The following is a 21003-nucleotide window of genomic DNA, read 5'->3' as shown; positions in this document are numbered from 1 at the left end:
TTTATTTGCTCTTTTAATATTTTATTCCATGTACATTAAGGATAATAGACTAGGAAGGGTGTATAGAGAAAGCCCTTAAATCTGTCACTCTGTGCAATTAATTGACTCAGACATTAAAATATATCTTACAGTCTTTAAAGAAAGTTAATTCTTTTTAGTTACATCATCCTGCCTATGGTAGCTTCTAATTACATGTGGAGTAATAACTAAATGGGCAGATGAGTTACATGTAAGAGCAAGGCATCCATGCTTACTTTCTAGATTGCTAATTTTCGGGTGACTTAAATGTACCCATATGTGCATATTCTGTGTACGGTTTCGGCCTCCATTACCAGGGGTTCCACATTTGTGGATTCTACCAAAGGAGGTTCAAAAATATTCGTGAGAAAATTTGTATCCGTACTGGACATGTATAGACTTTTCTGTCATTATTCTCCAAACAATACAACTATTTATATGACATTTACATTGTATTAGGTATTAGAAGTAATATAAAGATAATTTAAAGTATATGGAAAGATGAGCATACGTTATATGCAAAGTCTGTGCCATTTTATGTCTGGGACTTGAGATTTTGGTATCCATTGAGAGGTCCTGGAACGAATCGCCCATGGATACCAAAGGATGACTGTACCTATGCAAGACAAGGAAGGCATCTTTTTGTTTGTTATCTTGTAAATGCAGCAGAAGGTTTTCAGAGTAGTGAGAACATAGTATGTTCTACTTGTGAACCAGACACATGAAGTTAGAGAGAATGAAGGTAAGGGAAATAAGTGATGAGAACGAAGAGAGTACTCAAGATGATGTTTGTGCTATAAAAGTTTAAAAAATAAAAGGAAAAGAGATATAGTAAACAAGCATGAAGTAGTATCACTAACAGGATTAACTGTACAAAGGAAACAACAATTTGAATTCAGCTGACATTTTTGGAGTAGCAAACATATTCATTCTGGTGTTAGTGCACAAATGTCAGGCTTGAAATAGTTCAGCAGCGAGTGATTTTCCATCTGGAGTCCAGACAACTGAGGAAATTCATAAGAATATAAGCTATACAGTGGATGTGATGGTGCTAGGTGCTTCCATTAGCATAAACTAGAAATGAAACAAACAGATGCACAGTGGCTACAAGAGGAGGATAGGAATCCATGAGATCATTAGAAAGACACAAAATATAGTAAAAACTTCAGTGCTTTGATAATTATAATTAATATCCTATTTTTTTCTCTCAGTGGAAAGCTCATGATGGCATTATTTTAAAAGTAGATTGGAACTCAGTCAATGATCTTATTTTATCTGCTGGTGAAGACTGTAAATATAAGGTATGCAATCTTTATGTTTATCACCTGGTTGAAAGGCTCAAATTTAGGTGAAAAATATTTATCATGTGAGAATATTCTGTTAGTCTTTTCCATTAGTCATGTCTTTTAATTCTAATAATTTAGCAAATTATTTTATAAGTTTTAAGTGGTATTTTACAGTATGGACTTGTAAAGGCTATCTCATTGATTTATAGAATTTGATTTAATAATTAGCAACATCAATACCATCCCTGATTTTACTATTTAAATCAATTCATTTGATTTTTTAAAAAAATCATTAAAAATCATCATTAAAAAATTAGCCCTACTGGTTTACTAAACATCGATCAGTTTCAGAACAAAATATAGTAGAACCTCTACGAGTTGACCACCCAAGGGACTGTAACAAACTGGGCAACATACAGAGGTGGTCAACATAAGGAATTAGGCCTTCTGTACTGACACATATACATGGTGCATGTCCAGTCCATGAAAATGAGGTAAATTTAAGGAGGTGGTCACTGTAGGGAGGTGGTTGACTGTGGAGATTCTACTATAATTTGTGGAGAAGAATAAGGTTTTAAGTAACTAGAATTAGAGGAAATTTCATTGAAATAAATACTTTTAGAGAAAGTTGATAGAGCCCTTATTGGATAAAAAAATTTAAGCAAAAAATAAACATTCAAAACTTTACTATTGAATTTTAAAAGGACTTACAATAGGTAGGTTTTATGTACAATCAAAGATTTAGTAAAATATGAAAATTATGGCAATGTTATAAAATATGTTCTTTGTGAGATATTTATATTTCAAGGAATATAGTTCCCCCCCAGTGTAATCATAAAGATTTTTAATTGATAACATTATATGGTGATGACTGGTACATATTTATTTGATACTTTACTGGAAGACACAGTGTTTTATAATAATGTGGTAACTATTATAAAAGATAAACATAAATTGCTTTTGTAGGTGTGGGATAGTTATGGCCGCCCGCTGTATAATTCACAACCTCATGAGCATCCTATTACCTCTGTGGCCTGGGCTCCTGATGGAGAATTATTTGCTGTTGGATCGTTTCATACTTTACGCTTGTGTGATAAAACTGGGGTAAGTTATAGTAGTGAGCAATCACAGATGTGCTGACACAAATGTGGTAATGTATAATACACATAGTTCTCAATCTTTAAAAAACATTTTTCAATGAATGTATTTGACTAAATCTTTTGGATCTGTCTTCTTTGTTTTTTTCAGATCAATGTGTAATTAATTAGGTTACAATGTTTGCATTTGTTAGGTAAAGTCCCTGTTGTAGTTGTGTCCACACCCAAGAGGTGTGTCATTCACCCTTCCATTGTGACCATTAAGTAGGAGCACACCAATCCTCTTCCCTCGTCTCCTCTCCCGCTCCTTTTCTCTTTCCCCCAGCCTGAACTGAATTGAGTTTTTCTCTTGTGTGAGCATGTCTACTGGCTTCATATTAGTACTGAGTACATTGGATACTTGCTTTTCCATTCTTCTGATATTTTACTAAGAAGAATATGTTTCAACTCCATCCAGGTTAATATAAAAGATGTAAAGTCTCCATCTTTTTTATGGCAGAATATTATTCCATTATATGTGTGTGTGTGTGTGTGTGTGTATCACAGTTTGTTAATCCCTTCCTGGGTTGATAGGCATTTAGGTTGTTTCTACATCTTGGTGATTGTAAATTGAGCACCATAAACAGTTTAGTGCAAATATCCTTATAATAAAACAATTTTTTTTCTTCATGTAGATACCTAGTAATGGGATTTCAGGATCAAATGGAATCTTGCAATTTTGAGTTCTTTGAGAATTCTCCGTTCTTCCTTCCAAAGAAGCTGTATTAGTTTGCAGTCCCACCAACAGTGTAAAAGTGTTTCCTTTTTTCCACATTCACGCCAGCATCTGCAGTTTTGAGATTTTATGATGTGGGCAGTTCTCACTGGGGTTAGGTGATATCTCAGGGTGGTTTGATTTGCATTTCTCTGATGATTAAGGACACTGAGCATTTTTTCATGTTTGTTAGCCATTTGTCTGTCTTCCTCAGAGAAGGTCCTGTTCACGTCTCTTGCCCAGTGATAGATGGGATCGTTTGCTCTTTTATGGTTGATTAATTTGAGTTCTCTGTAGATTCTGGTTATCAAGCTTTTGTCAGATTTGTAACATGCAAATGTCTTTTCCCATTTGGAAGTTTGTCTGTTTGCTTTGATTATTGTGTCCTTAGCTGTGCAGAATCTTTTCAGTTTAATTAAGTCCCACTGATCTTCTTTTTTTTTTTTTTCAGAGACAGAGTCTCACTATGATGCCCTGGGTAGAGTGCCATGTTGTAACAAATACACACATACATGTATTTGTTAAATATTTCTGGAAGATAGTTTCATATTACATATCCAAAGACCAAGAAGTATACATGTATCATAACCCAGCAATTCTAGCACCAGGAATTTATCCTAAGGGTATAATAGGATTAAGAATGCTCAGTGAAGCATTTTTATAATTTAACAAATGAAAAGCAATATAAATAACCAACAGCAAGCCATTATTTCACTTAATTATGGAACATAATTATTATAATGAATTATGTAGTTATTAAAAGTGATAATATATTTTTATAATGCCATGACAATATTTTTAACACATATATTAAGAAGAAAAAAATAGTCACACATTTTATGCATAGGATGGTCTTATTTGTATAGGTCTGTATATATAAATAGAAAAATAATCTAGCAGAATATAACATTTTAACAATGTTTACCTCTGGAATTTAGGGTGATAAGTGATGGTTCTTTTTGGCATATCTGCATTTTCTAAATTTTTCAAATAAGCTTTATGAGTCAAAAACAAATCGTGCAAGTACCTTATGCATGTCTTTTAAAAAATGCCAAGCAGACATTGCCCTCATGGAGTTTACTTTCTTGTTAAGACAAACATTAAATGATTAATTACACACTTAATTATTTAATTGTAGTTGTGATAAATTTTACAGAGGTACAGGCTGCTCCTAGTAATGAGAACTAATGTATGTGGAGGGTCAGGGCAGGTTAGTGTGAGGAAAGATAAGAAGGACAGTGCTTATTGAGACGCTCCACCTTCTCTACTTCCCAAGTACGTAGGAATAGTAACTGCTGGTGTCAGTTCAGAGTGAGTTGCAAAGTACTGTAAGTGGTGTCAATTTAGAGCCCAAAATTTAAGTCAGCTGGTGTCACATGCACTGGGGCTGGTGTTTTTAATGTCTTGGAAAAAGAAAAAACAACAACAAACTTGCTAAGCCTTTTTTAAAAAAAAGTACCTGTTCTCTTGAATCTGGAAATGTTACCCTTAAACATAGGCCCTTGGGTTTTTTTTTTGTTTGTTTGTTTCTTTCATACTCTGTAACTTAAAATGGAATAATTAATGTATGTATAAATAATGTAATCATTTATCCAGAGCTAGATTTTGTGGAAGAATTTTAGTGTTAAATATTGTAAGAATCTAATTTTCAGGAATTTTCCACGAATTTATCAAATTTCCATTTAGTGTTTGAGAGCTCTTCACAAATTTTTAGTTGAGTGCTGTGATTCTTAATCTACACCTTATTAAAAATTCTTATCTAGGCTTCCTTGACAGAAATTTGATACTAATTTATAATATAAGCTCCAAAGAATGATATTGGTATAAATTTCAGATTACCCAGGAAAGTATTAAGCCTAGAAAAATGTGATTTTTGTGAGCATTTTCTTTTAGTATCTTTTGTTGTTGTTTTTTAATTTTAGAGATGAAATCTCACACTGTCATCCATACTGAAGTACATTAGTCTGATCATAACTCATTGTAATCTTGAATTTCTGGCATCAAATGATGCTCCTGTTTTACCCTCCTGAGTAGCTAAGACTATAGGTGTGTACCACCCTGCCAAATAATTAAAAAAAAATTTTTTTTTTTTTGTACAGAAGGGTCTCTACCATGTTGCCCAAGGCTGGTCTTGAACTCCTGGCTTCACATGATCATCCTGCCTCAGCCTCCCAAAGTGCTAGAGTTACATGCATGAGCCACTGCACCCAGACTCTTCTAATGTTCTTTTTTAAAGAAATATTTTTAGTAGAGAGAAAAAAAGCTTGACTACTTGGAGGCTGTTAATAATAGATTAGGTTTTGGTTTCAATGCATTTCTTAACATGCAAGTATGTAATTAGATTGATGACAAGAATATTTAAAAAAGCAGAAAGTCTTACTTTCCTATAGGTACATTACTCCAACTCCATTGTTATATAACAAATCTAATCTTCCCATTAACTTACATCATAAAATTGAAATCTTATTTTTATACATAGATATATATGGAGAGAGAGAATCAAATAGGACTTCACTGAAGTGTTAGGAAATGCTTGTTCCTATTTACATCTTCTATTTGAGCAGGCATTTACCTATATTGGTTCAGAACTCATGTCCTGGCTCACTCTTACGGATTGGGGTTCAAATATCAATTTGTCTCTCAAAGCTGTTGTTGTGCTACTCTGATCTGCCCTGCTTGTTTTCAAACGAGGCAAATTTTAAACCTAGATGGTATTCCACTCTGTAGTCTGTAGTTCATTCTTGGTTGCAGTGTGTTGATTCTGATTCATTTCATGCATAGCACGGTTACAAGGCTTTCAAACACTGGTGTAAAGAATCCCTTTCCCCAACTCCCTTCTCTCCCAAATCCTCCCCTGACTCTTTTGTTGAGAGGGGGTTGTGTACTGCCTCTTTGCTGTTATTACTCCAGACTGGGGATAGTAGACAGGGCTCACTGGGGAAGGCCACTGCTTCATTATTGCAGGGCTGAAATGGTTTCAGGGGACTCTGCCTTACTATCTCTGCAGTACCGTGTGGGTCATGGGAGGGGACTGCCTCTGAATTTTGGGTTGACAGATTGTTCTGTTGTTTTCTTCTGTGTTTTCTTCAGCACTTTAAAGATGTTGCCCCACTGTCCTTTGGTTTTTATGTTTTTTTTTTTTATGTTAAGTCAGTGATTATTTGCATCATTGTTCTGCATATAAAGTGGCATTTATCTCTGGCTGGTTTGCAAACTTTGTCTTTAGTTTCCAGGAGTTTGGCAGTATATAATTTTCTTTATTTTTGCCTTGTTAGGGGTTCTGTATACCTCTTGAAAATGTAAATTTATAATTTCACAGAACTGGAGAATCTTTTTTTTTCTTTTTAAGAGACAGAGTCTCACTATCTCAACCTCAGTAGAGTGATGTGGTGTCAGAGCTCACAGCAACCTCAAACTCTCTGGCTTCCGCAATTCTCTTGCCTCAGCCTCCCAAGTAGCTGGGACTACAGGTGCCTGCCACAACACTCAGCTATTTTTGTTGTTGTTGTTATTGTCATTTTTGCTTAGCAGGCCATGGCTGGTTTCAAACCCTGGTGCATGTGCCAAAACTGGAGAATTTTTTGGCATTACTGTTTTTGCCATGTGTAATGTACACCCACATTTTTGGCTGTTTTAATTTTTTAATTCAAATTTTTGCTTGTTTATATTTAGGTACTTATTTTTTTGCATTATAAAGGAATTTTCACATTTAGGTTTTTTTTTTTTTTTTTTTTTATTGTTGGGGATTCATTGAGGGTACAATAAGCCAGGTTACACTGATTGCAATTGTTAGGTAAAGTCCCTCTTGCAATCATGTCTTGCCCCCATAAAGTGTGACACACACCAAGGCCCCACCCCCATCCCTCTGTCCCTCTTTCTGCTTTTCCTTCCCCCCATAACCTTAATTGTCATTAATTGTCCTCATATCAAAATTGAGTACATAGAATTCATGCTTCTCCATTCTTGTGATGCTTTACTAAGAATAATGTCTTCCACGTCCATCCAGGTTAATACGAAGGATGTAAAGTCTCCATTTTTTTTAATGGCTGAATAGTATTCCATGGTATACATATACCACAGCTTGTTAATCCATTCCTGGGTTGGTGGGCATTTAGGCTGTTTCCACATTTTGGCGATTGTAAATTGAGCTGCAATAAACAGTCTAGTACAAGTGTCCTTATGATAAAAGGATTTTTTTCCTTCTGGGCAGAAGCCCAGTAATGGGATTGCCTGATCAAATGGGAGGTCTAGCTTGAGTACTTTGAGGTTTCTCCATACTTCCTTCCAGAAAGGTTGTACTAGTTGCAGTCCCACCAGCAGTGTGAAAGTGTTCCCTTCTCTCCACATCCACGCCAGCATCTGCAGTTTTGAGATTTTGTGATGTGGGCCATTCTCACTGGGGTTACATGATATCTCAGGGTTGTTTTGATTTGCATTTCTCTAATATATAGAGATGATAAACATTTTTTCATGTGTTTGTTAGCCATTCGTCTGTCATCTTCAGAGAAAGTTCTATTCATATATCTTGCCCATTGATATATGGGATTGTCGGTTTTTTCATGTGGATTAATTTGAGTTCTCTATAGATCCTAGTTATCAAGCTTTTGTCTGATTGAAAATATGCAAATATCCTTTCCCATTGTGTACGTTGTCTCTTTGCTTTGGTTATTGTCTCCTTAGCTGTACAGAAGCTTTTCAGTTTAATGAAGTCCCATTTGTTTATTTCTGTTGTTGTTGCAATTGCCATGGCAGTCTTCTTTATGAAGTCTTTCCCCAGGCCAATATCTTCCAGTGTTTTTCCTATGCTTTTTTGGAGGATTTTTATTGTTTCATGCCTTAAATTTAAGTCCTTTATCCATCTTGAATCAATTTTTGTGAGTGGGGAAAGGTGTGGGTCCAGTTTCAGTCTTTTACATGTAGACATCCAGTTCTCCCAACACCATTTATTGAATAGGGAGTCTTTCCCCCAACGTATGTTCTTGTTTGGTTTATCGAAGATTAGGTGGTTGTAAGATGTTAATTTCATTTCTTGGTTTTCAATTCGATTCCAAGTGTCTATGTCTCTGTTTTTGTGCCAGTACCATGCTGTCTTGAGCACTATGGCTTTGTAGTACAGACTAAAATCTGGTATGCTGATGCCCCCAGATTTATTTTTATTACTAAGAAGTGCCTTAGCTATATGGGGTTTTTACCGGTTCCATACAAAATGCAGAATAATTTTTTCCAAATCTTGAAAGTACGATGTTGATATTTTGATAGGAATGGCATTGAATAGGTAGATTGCTTTGGGAAGTATAGACATTTTAATAATGTTGATTCTTCCCATCCATGAACATGGTATGTTCTTCCATTTGTTAATATCCTCTGCTATTTGCTTTCTGAGGATTTCATAGTTTTCTTTATAGAGGTCCTTCACCTCCTTCGTTAGGTATATTCCTAGGTATTTCATTTTCTTTGAAACTATGGTGAAGGGAGTTGTGTCCTTAATTAGCTTCCCATCTTGACTGTTATTGGTGTATAGAAAGGCTACTGACTTGTGGACATTGATTTTATATCCTGAAACATTACTGTATTTTTTGATGACTTCTAGGAGTCTTGTGGTTGAGACTTTGGGGTTCTCTAAGTATAAGATCATGTCGTCAGCAAAGAGGGAGAGTTTGACCTCCTCTGCTCTCATTTGGATTGCCTTTATTTCCTTGTCTTGCCTAATTGTATTGGCTAGAACTTCCAGCACTATGTTGAATAGTAAAGGTGACAGAGGACAACCTTGTCTGGTTCCAGTTCTAAGAGGAAAAGCTTTCAGTTTTACTCCATTCAGTAAAATATTGGCTGTGGGTTTGTCATAGATAGCTTCAATCAGTTTTAGAAATGTGCCACCTATGCCTATACTCTTCAGTGTTCTAATTAGAAAAGGATGCTGGATTTTATCAAATGCTTTTTCTGCATCTATTGAGAGGATCATGTGATCTTTATTTTTGCCTCTGTTAATATGGTGGATAACGTTTATGGACTTGCGTATGTTAAACCAGCCTTGCATCCCTGGGATGAAGCCTACTTGATCATGATGAATGACTGTTTTGATGATAAGCTGTAATCTATTGGCTAGGATTTTGTTGAGAATTTTTACATCTATATTCATGAGTGAGATTGGTCTGAAATTCTCCTTTTTGTTTGGGTCTTTTCCTGGTTTTGGTATCAGGGTGATGTTTGCTTCATAGAATGTGTTGAGGAAGATTCCTTCTTCCTCAGTTTTTTGGAATAATTTCTGCAGTACAGGAATCAGCTCTTCCTTGAAGGTTTGATAGAATTCTGGAGTGAAGCCATTTGGACCAGGGCATTTTTTGGTTGGAAGATTTTTTATTGTTTCTTTGATCTCAGTGCTTGAAATTGGTCTGTTCAGGAGCTCTATTTCTTCCTGGCTGAGTCTAGGGAGAGGGTGTGATTCCAAATATTGATCCATTTCCTTCACATTGTCAAATTTCTGGGCATAGAGTTTCTGGTAGTATTCAGAGATGATCTCTTGTATCTCTGTGGGATCAGTTGTTATTTCCCCTTTATCATTTCTGATTGAGGTTACTAGAGATTTTACTTTTCTATTCCTCATTAGTCTGGCCAATGGTTTATCTATTTTATTTATTTTTTCAAAAAACCAACTTCTTGTTTCATTAATTTTCTGAATGATTCTTTTGTTTTCAATTTCATTGATCTCTGATTTGATTTTGGATATTTCTTTTCTTCTACTGAGTTTAGGCTTAGATTGTTCTTCTTTTTCCAATTCCGTAAGATCTCTTGTGAGATTGTTGACGCGCTCTCTCTCTGTTTTTCAAATGTAGGCATCTAAAGCGATGACTTTTCCTCTCAAAACTGCTTTTGCAGTATCCCACAGGTTTTGGTAGCTTGTGTCTTCATTGTTGTTATGCTCAAGGAACTTAATGATTTCCTGTTTTATTTCTTCCTACACCCATCTTTTATTCAACAGAAGATTGTTTAATTTCCATGCCTTTGGGTGGGGTCAAGCATTTTTGTTAGAGTTGAGTTCCACCTTTAGTGCCTTATGGTCTGAGAAGATACAAGGTAAAATTTCAATTCCTTTGATTCTATTGATATTTGTTTTCTGTCCCAGGATATGATCAATTTTGGAGAATGTTCCATGGAGTGTTGAGAAGAATGTATATTCTTTATCATTGGGGTGGAGTGTTCTATATGCGTCTATTAAGCACAGTTGTTCTAGGGTCTCATTTAAATCTCTTATATCTTTGTTTAATTTCTGTTTAGAGGATCTGTCCAGCTCTGTAAGAGGAGTGTTAAAGTCCCCTGTTACGATGGTATTATCAGATATCATATTGCTCAGACTGAGTAAGGTCTGTTTCAAGAATCTGGGAGCATTTAATTTGGGTGCATAGATAGTTAGAATTGAAATGTCTTCTTGTTGTATTTTTCCCTTGACCAATATAAAGTGACCATCTTTGTCTTTTTTGACTTTAGTTGCTTTAAATCCACATGTATCTGAAAATAAGATTGCAACTCCTCTTTTCCTCTGAATTCCATTAGCCTAAAAAATTGTCTTCCAACCCTTGACTCGGAGCTTTAATTTGTCTTTTGAAGCCAGCTGTGTTTCTTGCAGACAGCAAATGGATGGCATGTGTTTTTTAATCCAGTCAGCCAATCTATGTCTCTTCAGTGGGGAATTCAAGCCATTAACATTTATTGAGATAATTGATAAGTGTGGTAGTATTCTATTCATCTTATTTTGTGAGAGTCCATTGCTTAGTTTCATCTTTTGCATCAGTGTGGAGGTTAGGTTCTGTCCTTTAATTTCTGAGTTCTTACTTTGCTGCTGATCCATTGTGGTGGTCAGTGTGCAGAACAGGTTGAAGTATTTCCTGTAGAGCTGGTCTTGTTGTCGCGAATTTCCTCATTGTTTGTATATCCATAAATGATTTGATTTCTCCGTCAATTTTGAAGCTTAGCTTAGCAGGGTACAGAATTCTGGGCTGGAAATTGTTCTGTTTAAGTAGATTAAAGGTAGATGACCATTGTCTTCTTGCTTGGAAAGTTTCATTAGAGAAGTCTGCGGTCACTCTGATGGATTTTCCCCTGTAGGTCATCTGGCACTTACTCCTGGCAGCTTGTAGAATCTTTTCTTTTGTCTTGACTTTGGACAGGTTCATCACAATGTGTCTTGGAGAAGCTCGGTTAGAGTTGAGGTGACCTGGGGTCCGATATCCCTCTGAAAGCAGTGTGTCAGAATCTTTGATGATATTTGGGAAATTTTCTTTTATAATATTCTCTGGTATGGCTTCCATTCCTCTGGGGCATTCTTCTTCCCCTTCTGGAATTCCTATAACTCGTATGTTGGAATGCTTCATAAAGTCCCATAATTCTGACAGTGAACATTCTGCTTTCTCTCTCTTCTTTTCTGCCTCTTTTACTATCTGAGTTATCTCAAGAACTTTGTCTTCTACCTCTGAAATTCTTTCTTCTGCATGGTCTAACCTGTTGCTGATACTTTCCATTGCATCTTTAAGTTCCCTAATTGACTGTTTCAGTTCCTTCAGGATATAGTTCCTATATCCTTTCTATATTCTTCATATCGTTCGTCTCTTATTTGATTCTGTTTTTGGATTTTCTTTTGGTTATTTTCCACTTTATTAGCAGTTTCCTTCATTGTTTCCATCATTTGTTTCATTGTTTTCAACATGTGTATTCTAAATTCCCTTTCTGTCATTCCTAACATTTCTGTATAGGTGGAATCCTCTGCAGTAGCTACCTCATGGTCCCTTGGCGGGGTTGTTCTGGACTGGTTCTTCATGTTGCCTGGAGTTTTCTGCTGATTCTTCCTCATGAGTGATTTCTTTTATCTGTTTCCTTGCCCTAATTTTCCTTTCACTTCCTCTTGCTCTATAAGTTCTCGTGCCTGTGGACTAAGGGTTACAGGACCAGAAGGGTGAGAAGGATGAAGAGCAAAAAAGGGATGAAAGAAAGGAGGACCGAGTGATAAGAAAAAAAAAAGAAAGATAGAGAAAGGAGAGGGGGTGGGTAAAAGGAATATTGACAAAAAGAAGATAGGCACAGAAAGAGGGAGACAGAGCAATATAGGTGTACAGTAGGGCACTTTGACACAACCTTAAAAAAAAAACCCACCTTCTGGGGGTGCCCAGTTGGGTGGTTCCCTTGAGGTCAGCAACTCTTTGCTAACCTGATCAGACACAGTACCCCACCTCCACCAAGTAGAGAGGAAAGACAAAAATGCTATAAATCAAACCAAAACAAGCAAACAGAAAATTTTATGGGATAAAATTGGGTGAAAAAGCAAATAATAGCGGTTGAAACACTAGCAAAAATGAAGTTCTAGGTATTGAAAAAGGCAGCAATGGGAAATTATAATTAAACTAGAAAAATTGAGAAAGAAAAAGGATCTATATGGAAAATGTTGAAATTTAAAAACAAAACAACATCAACAACATCAAAATAAACAAAAAAAACAACCAAAGAAAAAAAACAAAAAAAACACAACCAAAAACAAAGCAGAATGTATATGTTATTGAATATTGTCTGGGCAACACGTGGTGTTCTGGGGTATGAGCTGTTAATCACAGTTCTGATACGACTGGAGGCTACTGATTTCTCAAACCCCAGCAGGTAGACACCCTAAATCTCTCTTCAGCCCACTTAAAAGGCACTTTGAACTTGTAAACGTACTGAGCAGAAGCTTTCCCAGGAAAGTGCTTATCGCTGGAATCACTGCTGAAGTGGCTATCCACTTACCCAGTGTGCCAAAACCAGTCTCACTCTGCCCCTGAGGGTTTGGGCTGCAAGGCGGCTCAGACCCCATCCTTAGGCTACTCGGTCGCTGGGTTACCAGCTCCCACCCGATTCTAGCTCTGCGACCCTGAGGGTGGAGCTTGCCAGGGCAGATCGCTCACAGTGGTTCCCTGTGACCCACAGCCAAACACTATTAGCTCCGTCTGGCTCAGCGGCTCGGACTGGGGCCCCAGACAATGGCCAAAGTTCTCTGCACTCCCGCTCAGGCTCTCCCCAAGGCAGTTCAACTGAGTGCCAAGTCCAAAGACACCAAAACAGTTCACAGGTAAGGCCTTTCTGGTTTGCAGTCTGGCTGCTGCTGAACTCATAGTTGTGGGCGGGTTTAGACGGATTGAACACACGCGACCACTTGCCATTTTTCCACTGTTTTAGTCCTCCTCTTGGGGTCCAGGAGTCTCTCGCTGACTCCCTGTATCCTCACTGGGGTGATGATAGGCAGATCCCACCAGCCAGAGATGCCTGGAGTCCAATCTCCCCAGACTCACAGTGCCCAGATGCAAGGAAGCTGTTACTCGGCCGCCATCTTGCTCCGCCTCCCTTCACATTTAGTTTTTAACATGATATAAGAAATTTTATTAATAAGTAATTCCAAAACACTAGAACAGATATAAAGTATAAGAAATTTTATGTACTGGTAACAAATTTATGATATTTACACATTGTAGAAGGCCAAGAGCCCTTCATCACTGTCCATATCAGAAGTATCGTCTTCTTCAATTTCTACATTACCAGTGTCTTCTGAAGTCTCTTTCCTCATCCCAGTGAATTTCATTGTCCTCAGTTTCATCTGTAGCATTGCTTATGCACATTTTTAAAACAATTTTACAACCACTTCTTTCTTCTTCTTCTTCTTTTTTTTTTTTTTTCTTTTTGAGACAGATTCTCAAGCTGTTTCCCTGGATAGAGTGCCTTGGCATCATAGCTCACAGCAATCTCCAACTCTTGGGCTCCAGTGGTCCTCTTACCTCAGTTTTTCCATTTTTTTTGTTTTTGTTTGTTTGTTTGTTTTAGTAGAGATAGGCTCTTGCTTTTGCTCAGGCTGGTCTTGAACTCATGAGCTCCAGCAATCTACCCGCCTTGGTCTCCCAGAGTGCTAAGATTACAGGCGTGAGCCACCATGCCTGGCCTCACTTCCTTCTTGACGCCATCCCATGATGGGATGGATTATTAGGATCCAATCACAAACCTGGGCAATGGATCCTTTCCCGATTCTGCCTGTGCATGTTAAATCATTACCAGCTGACTCCATCCATGACATTCACTCTTCATCAGGGCCTTGAAGGGCTTGTTTACATATAATACATCAAGAGTCGCAGTTGGCAGGTTAGCCTACTAGGTATCACAGCAAGTTGGACTTTTAAATCTGTTGCAATTGCTTATGCACTTTCTGTAACCTGGGCTGTAGAGGGACCAAAAACAAGGAAACCAGGTTTTTAAAGTAATCCTCCAGGCCTTTGTTACCAGACTTTGTTAAACCAGATTTTCACGGCTTCCTCATTCATCCATTCTGTTTCATGCATGTGGACAATAACTCCACTTGAAATTTTTTCTTTTGAAAACGTTTTTCTTTTAAAAGGGATCATAGGTGGTAGCTTTGTCCCATCTGCGCCATGGGTCAGAACAGTGAAAGTATTTTCTCATGTCCACTAGTTTTCACAGCCACAGTCTTTGCTCCTTTGACACCCATAGTTCTGTTGGATGGTGCAAATGTTGAGTGGGACCTCATCCACATTGGTGATTTGGAACAGCTCAAAATTGTAAGTCTTTGAAAGATTGATAACATCAGAATCAAATTCAAAACCTTGACTCTTACAGGCTGCTGAGAGTTTGGGGGCAAGTTTTGTTCCTGTCCTCATGCTCAGGCCTTCTCTCTTCATAAAGTTAAAGCACCATTTAGGTGTCACTGAGAAATCATTAATGGTTTTTTCCTTGTGCAATCCTTTTACCCTCTTTTTGTATCGTCTTGGTTGAAACCGAGATCCTAGTTTGAGTTGGAGATTCAGTCTGCACCTACTTTTCTTGACATCTAACACTAGAGATAAACAAAAAATGTCCTCACCAAGTCATCATGTGGCCCATTGGTCACCAGTTGACACCCCTGCTCTGAAGAGATTATTGTATGGTACTTAAAGATGTGTGTATAACAGTTTTTATCACAGTGTTATTTTAATAGTGAAAATTGAAGTAAATGTCCACAAGTAGAAGATGGATTGGGTTATTATTCTACATACTTAAAATGCAATACCCTTAACTCATTAAAAATGAGGAAGAAGGATTCTTTTTAATAACCTGGAAGATACCCATAATAAGTTATTTAGTAAAAAGACCAGTTTATAGGGGAGCATATTATATGATCTTGGAATATCCTATATGATCTTGCCTAAGTAAAATTGGCTAAAGGTGTACCCATTATAACCGGTTTGTATATTTGGGTCATCTCATCTTTTCTTTCTTCTTTATATGATTTTGTGTAGTGTGACCCTTTATTAATGACTTCATACCAGGTGTACACATACAATAAAAATAAGCAAAGGAAGAGTGATGTCATGAACAGTGGTGGAGTGAGAAGCTCCAAGAATTAGTCTGCACTGATGCAACCATTAACCTCGCAAAAAATGTCAAAATCAACTTTTTCAGAGCTCTGGAACTAGTGAGAAAACTGCTCACAACCTGGGGAGTACTTAAAGAAAGGTGCTACTGAATTTTGATAAGAAAGCATTGTCACATTTTTTTCTTACCTGCCTGTCATCCCCCATCCCTAGCTTGGCAGTAGCTATAGTTATGACAGCCTGAGTTCTAGTGTGGTTTGCTGGTGCCAAGGGAAGTGATATGGACAGTGCTCTCAAAAAATTGTACTTCTCAAAAAGTGTACTTTTTGACTTTTTGACCACAGTGCACAGTCATGCTTCCCTGAGGGACTGGCATAGTGTTATTGTGGTTGGAAATCTTGGTTCCAAATCTTACCCTTTGGAAATCTCTCAGAGCTGGAATGGCTTCCTAAATGACATCTATTGAAAGCATATAAAGTCGTGTGAAATATCTTCAAAAAATTCATGAAAATTGAGTATTATGAAAAAACTATGCATCAATTTCAAAAATTTCTTGCACCAAAACAAACTTATCCTAACTTGTTTTGTCTGAACAGGATCTAGTTTGAGGCACCGAGAAAGATAAAGATATCAGTTTCAAAAAAGCCCCTATCAGAGCAACATGAATTCTGCTAAAATTGAAGTAAGAACAAATATCGAATTTATGTTGAAGCTTAGGTGGAATATCTACCCAAAATCCATGAAATCATTGATGCTTATAGGAATAATGCTGCAAAGATACCAGTAATTTACAAATAGATAACTCATTTTAGGAAGATGCAAGATAATATTGAAGATGAAGTCTGCAGCAGCAGACCATTCACATTAATTTGTGAGGAAGAAATTAATCTTGTTCATGCTGGAATTGAAGAGGACCAAAGATTTATCAATGGAAACAACAGCCAACACTGTAGAGACACTTCTACTGGTTCAGCTTTCCCAATTCTGAATGAAAAATTAAAGTTTAGCGAACTTTCCACTGGATTGATACCAAAACTATTGTGCCAGGATCAGCTGCAGACAAGAACACAGCTATCAGACAAGTGGGATCAAGATTCTGAGGCATTCTTTAAAGAACTGTAACAGGGGATGAAACGTGGCTTTACCCGTACGATCCTGATGACAAAGCACAATCAAAGCAATGGTACCACGTGGTGGCAGTGATCCAGTCAAAGTACAAGTGGTCAAAGGCAGAGGCCCTGGGGGATGCTGAAGGCATTTTGTTTGTTGACTTTCAGGAGGGCAAAAGAATGAGAATATCTATTTCTTATGAGAGTGCTCTGAGAAAGTTAGCCAGAGCTTTACCAGAAAACACCCAGGAAACGTCACCGGAGAGTCCTCCTCCACCACGGCAAAGTCCTGCTCATTCCTCTCCACCAACAGGGGCACTTTTTCAAGAATTTCAATGGGGAATGATAGGCATCCACCTTACAATTCATTGTGGCTCCTGCTGATTTCTTTTTGTTTCCTAACCTTAAAACATCTTTAAAGGACACTGTTTTTCTTCAGTTAGTAATGTCAAAAAGACTACATTAATATGGTTAAATTCCCAGAGCACTTACTTCTTTAGGGATGGACTAAATAGCTGGTATCATTGCTTACAAAAGTGTCTTGAACTTAATGGAGCTTATGTTGAGAAAGGAAGTTTTTATCCTTATCTTTTAGTTCCATTTTCCCCCAAACATGTGGAAGTACCATCATAGCCACCTGAGGCAAGGGGCAGTGGGATGGCGCAATCATCAGACATACTGAAAAGCCTGGGAAGGAAGATACATGGGAGAATAAGGGAATCCACAGGGCAGCATTCATGCCCAGAGCCAGACACAAGCTCAGAAAAGACCCGAGAGGATGTTGTGCTTAAATTGCTGGCAGATCTTCGGGCTCTGCACAAGCAAGAAGTGAAAGAAAGCAGAATTGTAGGTGTTCCGGCTACGTGTTAAAAAAGTGGCCAGGTCAGAGCTACTTGACAAAGAGTGGGAGAGTATATTTTTCTTTCTTGTTGGCTCTGTCAGGTCACTGGCAGACGACTGTGATAATGGACACGAAAAAATAATTCAGAACAGTCACTAAAGAAACAGGTGACTGCAGCCCTCCACAAGCAGCAACACAACTCCTAAGCGGGAGAGAATCTGATTTCCAGAATTACCACATTATCATATTCAAAACATCCAATTTTCAACAAAAAACTAAAAGGCAAGAAGAAGGAAAGTATTGTTCATTCACAGAAAAAAAATAAATTAACAGGAACTATCTCTGAGGAAGCTCAGCATTGGACTTTTTAGACAAACATTTAAAAATCAAAGATCTTGAATTTGCTTAGAGAACAAAAGGAAAACAGAAGAATAAGGTCTGAACAAACAGAAAATACCAAGAGAGAGATAAAAATTTTAAAAAGGAGTGTAAACACTCCTGGATTCCCAACCAATATGTTTATAGTCTCTTTATAATGAGTTTCATGCAAATAAAAATCACAATTAAATGCTATTTCTCATTCATCAGAAAATGGAAAAATTTCTGGGAGGCCAAAGAGGGTGGATTGCTTGAGCTCAGGAGTTCTAGACTACCCTAAGCAGAACGAGACCCCGTCTCTAAAAATAGCTGGGCATTGTGGTGGGCGCCTGTAGCCCCAGCTACTTGAGAGGCTGAGGAAAGAGGATTGCTTGAGCTCAAGAGTTCGAGGTTTTTGTGAGCTATGATGCCACGGCATTCCACCCAGGGTGACAGAGTAAGACTCTGTCTCAAAAAAAAAGGAAAAATTGGCCTTTTTGTAGAGCATTGAGGAAGAATTAATTGGTACAGCCTTTCTCAAGGATAAAAATTTGGCAAACTATAAAGAGCCTTGAAACTTCTGATACAGCTATTATACCTTCAAGAAAGTGTAAAAATACATTGCATATTCATTTGTTCACTTATTTATTTATTTTTTTGAGACACAGTCTCACTATGTTGCCTTTGGTAGAGTACTGTGCTGTCACAGCTCACAGCAACCTCAAACTCCTGGGCTTAAGCAACTCTCCTGCCCCAGCCTCCCAAGTAGCTGGGACCACAGGCACCTGCCACAACACCTGGCTATTCCTTTGTTGTAGTTGTCATCTGTTGTCTGGTAGGCCCGGACTGGGCTTGAACCTGCCACCTGGGTATATGTGGCTGGCACCCTTGCTGCTGAGCTACAGGTACCGAGTCATTTGCTCATTTATTTTCATATTCATTAATTCCTTCACAAATATTTATTGAGTCTTATCATGTACTACTCACTTGCTCTAGTTATTAAAGAAACATCGATAAATTAATTTCTCTGCTCTTGAAAGTTTTTATTCCAGCAGATAAAAGGCTATAAACAAATAAAATTAATGTATGTTAAATGGTAATGAGTGCCATAAAAGATGGCATTATTTTAGGTGAGTTGACTAGGGAATATACCATAAGTGTAGATTACTGAGTGGTTAGAGAAATAAATTATAGTACAAGTGAATTGCTTATTAAATAAAAATTAAATAGTACCATATTTTTTCCTAGATTCCATAGTAAATTTTATTTTTACTTTTTATTTTTTATTTTTAAGAAATGCATGACTCCAGATAGTAAGGGAAAAGATCTGAATATACTTGGTACCTTTGGCCTCTTTTAATTAACTGACCTTGTTGCTTTTACTTATCAGCAGGTGGTGCTATTGCTTCTGTAAAAGATAACTTTGTGATTCACATTTTCTGTCTTTGGGTGTTCAGTTGATCATTACAGTAAAAAGACTTCTCTGGTTTGTTCATGTACGCAGTTAAAATAATTGCAATGATTCATCATCTATAGTAACTGGTCTTAACTGCCATGTGTAAATTTTCATTTTCAATGACACATATACGTTAAAACAGTCTGCAATTTGCTAATTCTTAGCATATGAAAGAGAGTATTTTTTTAATTAATTATTATTATTTTTTTTTATGAGGCAGATTCTCACTGTGTTGCCCTGGGTAGAGTGCCATGGCATCATAGCTCACAGCAACCTCAAACTCTTGGTCTCAACAGATTCTCTTGCCTCAGCCTTCTGAGTAGCTGGGACTATAGCCTGCATCGCCATGCCTGGCTAATTCTTCTATTTTTAGTAGAGATGGGGTCTCACTGTTGCTCAGGCTAGTCTTGAATACTGAGCTCAAGCAATCCACCCCCCTTGGCCTCCCAGAGTGCTAGGATTACAGGAGTGAGCCACTGTGCCCAGCCATATGAGAGAAAATGTTGATCTTAAAAATTGGGCAATAGTGAGACGTATCTCCAAAAAAGTAAAAAAATTAGCCAGGCATAGTGATATAGTCCCAGCTACTGGGAAGGCTGAGTCAGGACGATCGCTTGAGCCCAGAAGGTGGAGGCTGCAGTGAGCTAGCATAACCCCACCGCACTCTGGTACTAGTCCAGGAAACAGAGCAAGACCCTGTCTCCAAAATGAAAAAAAAAAAAGAGGGTAAAAGGAAACAAATCAGCATGCTTTAAAGGAAGGTACAAAGCTTTGCATCTGTTTTCTTTTCCATTTAGACTTAATTTGCATATATACAATTTGATTAATTGAATTAATTGAACTTGGCCAAAGATTATGCTTTTGAGGATCCTTTCAATGTGGTATATTCATACAGAAGTAATAAAAAGAAGGGTAAGGTTGGCCCTGGGGAGGTACTTTTAAAGGTCCTTAAGTCATGTCTTTTTTGTTTAAATATATTTATCTCTCTGTTGAGAAATATGTGCATGCCTAAGCAATGTAAGAGAATACCAAAGAAAAAAAACACAGTCTCTTCTCTCAAAAGGATGTATCATCTTTCAATACGCCAACACTTTGTAGAAATTCACAATTTTGCTGTCTAGTATGATTGCTTATTTATTTTATTTTAATGTAGGAGTAGTATTAGCATATTTATGAGCTCTAGAGTCAAGACTGCAGTGGTGGGTGGGGTGTGGTGGCTCACACCTATAATGCTAGCACTCTAGGTGGCCAAGGTGGGCCCATCTCTTGAGCTCAGGAGTTCAATACCAGCCTAAGCAAGAGCAAAACCCCATCTCTACTAAAAATAGAAAATCTAGCCAGGCATCATGGTAAGTGCCTGTGGTTCCATCTACTTGGGAGGCTGAGGCAAGAGAATTGCTTGATCCCACAAGTTTGAGGTTGTTGTGAGCTAGGCTGAAGCCATGGCATTCTGGCCCTGGCAACAGAACAAGACTCTATCTCAAAAAAAAAAAAAAAAAGACTCCAGTGGTGAGTTTATAAAGTTGAAGGCCTCTTGTGGGCCTTTAGGTTCCTCATCTACAAAGTAAATTGGCTGGGCTGAATGATCACCTCTCCTTTCAACTCCACAATTCTATGATACCTTTTCCATGGGTATTGGACATCCTGCTTGCTTCTTTTAATAAGTATTAGTGTGTGGTTTCTTTGTTTTTAAATATAAAGTTGTTATATA

At 37.5% G+C, this 21003-nt stretch overlaps 1 protein-coding gene across 1 annotated transcript in view; it reads left to right on the top strand.

The window, feature by feature from the left end:
* The window catches only part of IFT80 (intraflagellar transport 80), a 114329-nt gene that overhangs the window by 28685 nt on the left and 64641 nt on the right, over positions 1 to 21003 (top strand). The window contains exons 5-6 of the mRNA XM_053598854.1: positions 1230 to 1319; positions 2271 to 2408. Coding sequence (XP_053454829.1) covers positions 1230 to 1319; positions 2271 to 2408 — 228 coding nt within the window. The remainder of the gene's footprint in view (positions 1 to 1229; positions 1320 to 2270; positions 2409 to 21003) is intronic.

Source organism: Nycticebus coucang, chromosome 8 (assembly GCF_027406575.1).
Source record: "Nycticebus coucang isolate mNycCou1 chromosome 8, mNycCou1.pri, whole genome shotgun sequence".
Lineage (NCBI taxonomy): Eukaryota > Metazoa > Chordata > Mammalia > Primates > Lorisidae > Nycticebus > Nycticebus coucang.
Note: the sequence above shows the minus strand (reverse complement) of the source record. Positions and strands in the feature narration are given on the sequence as shown.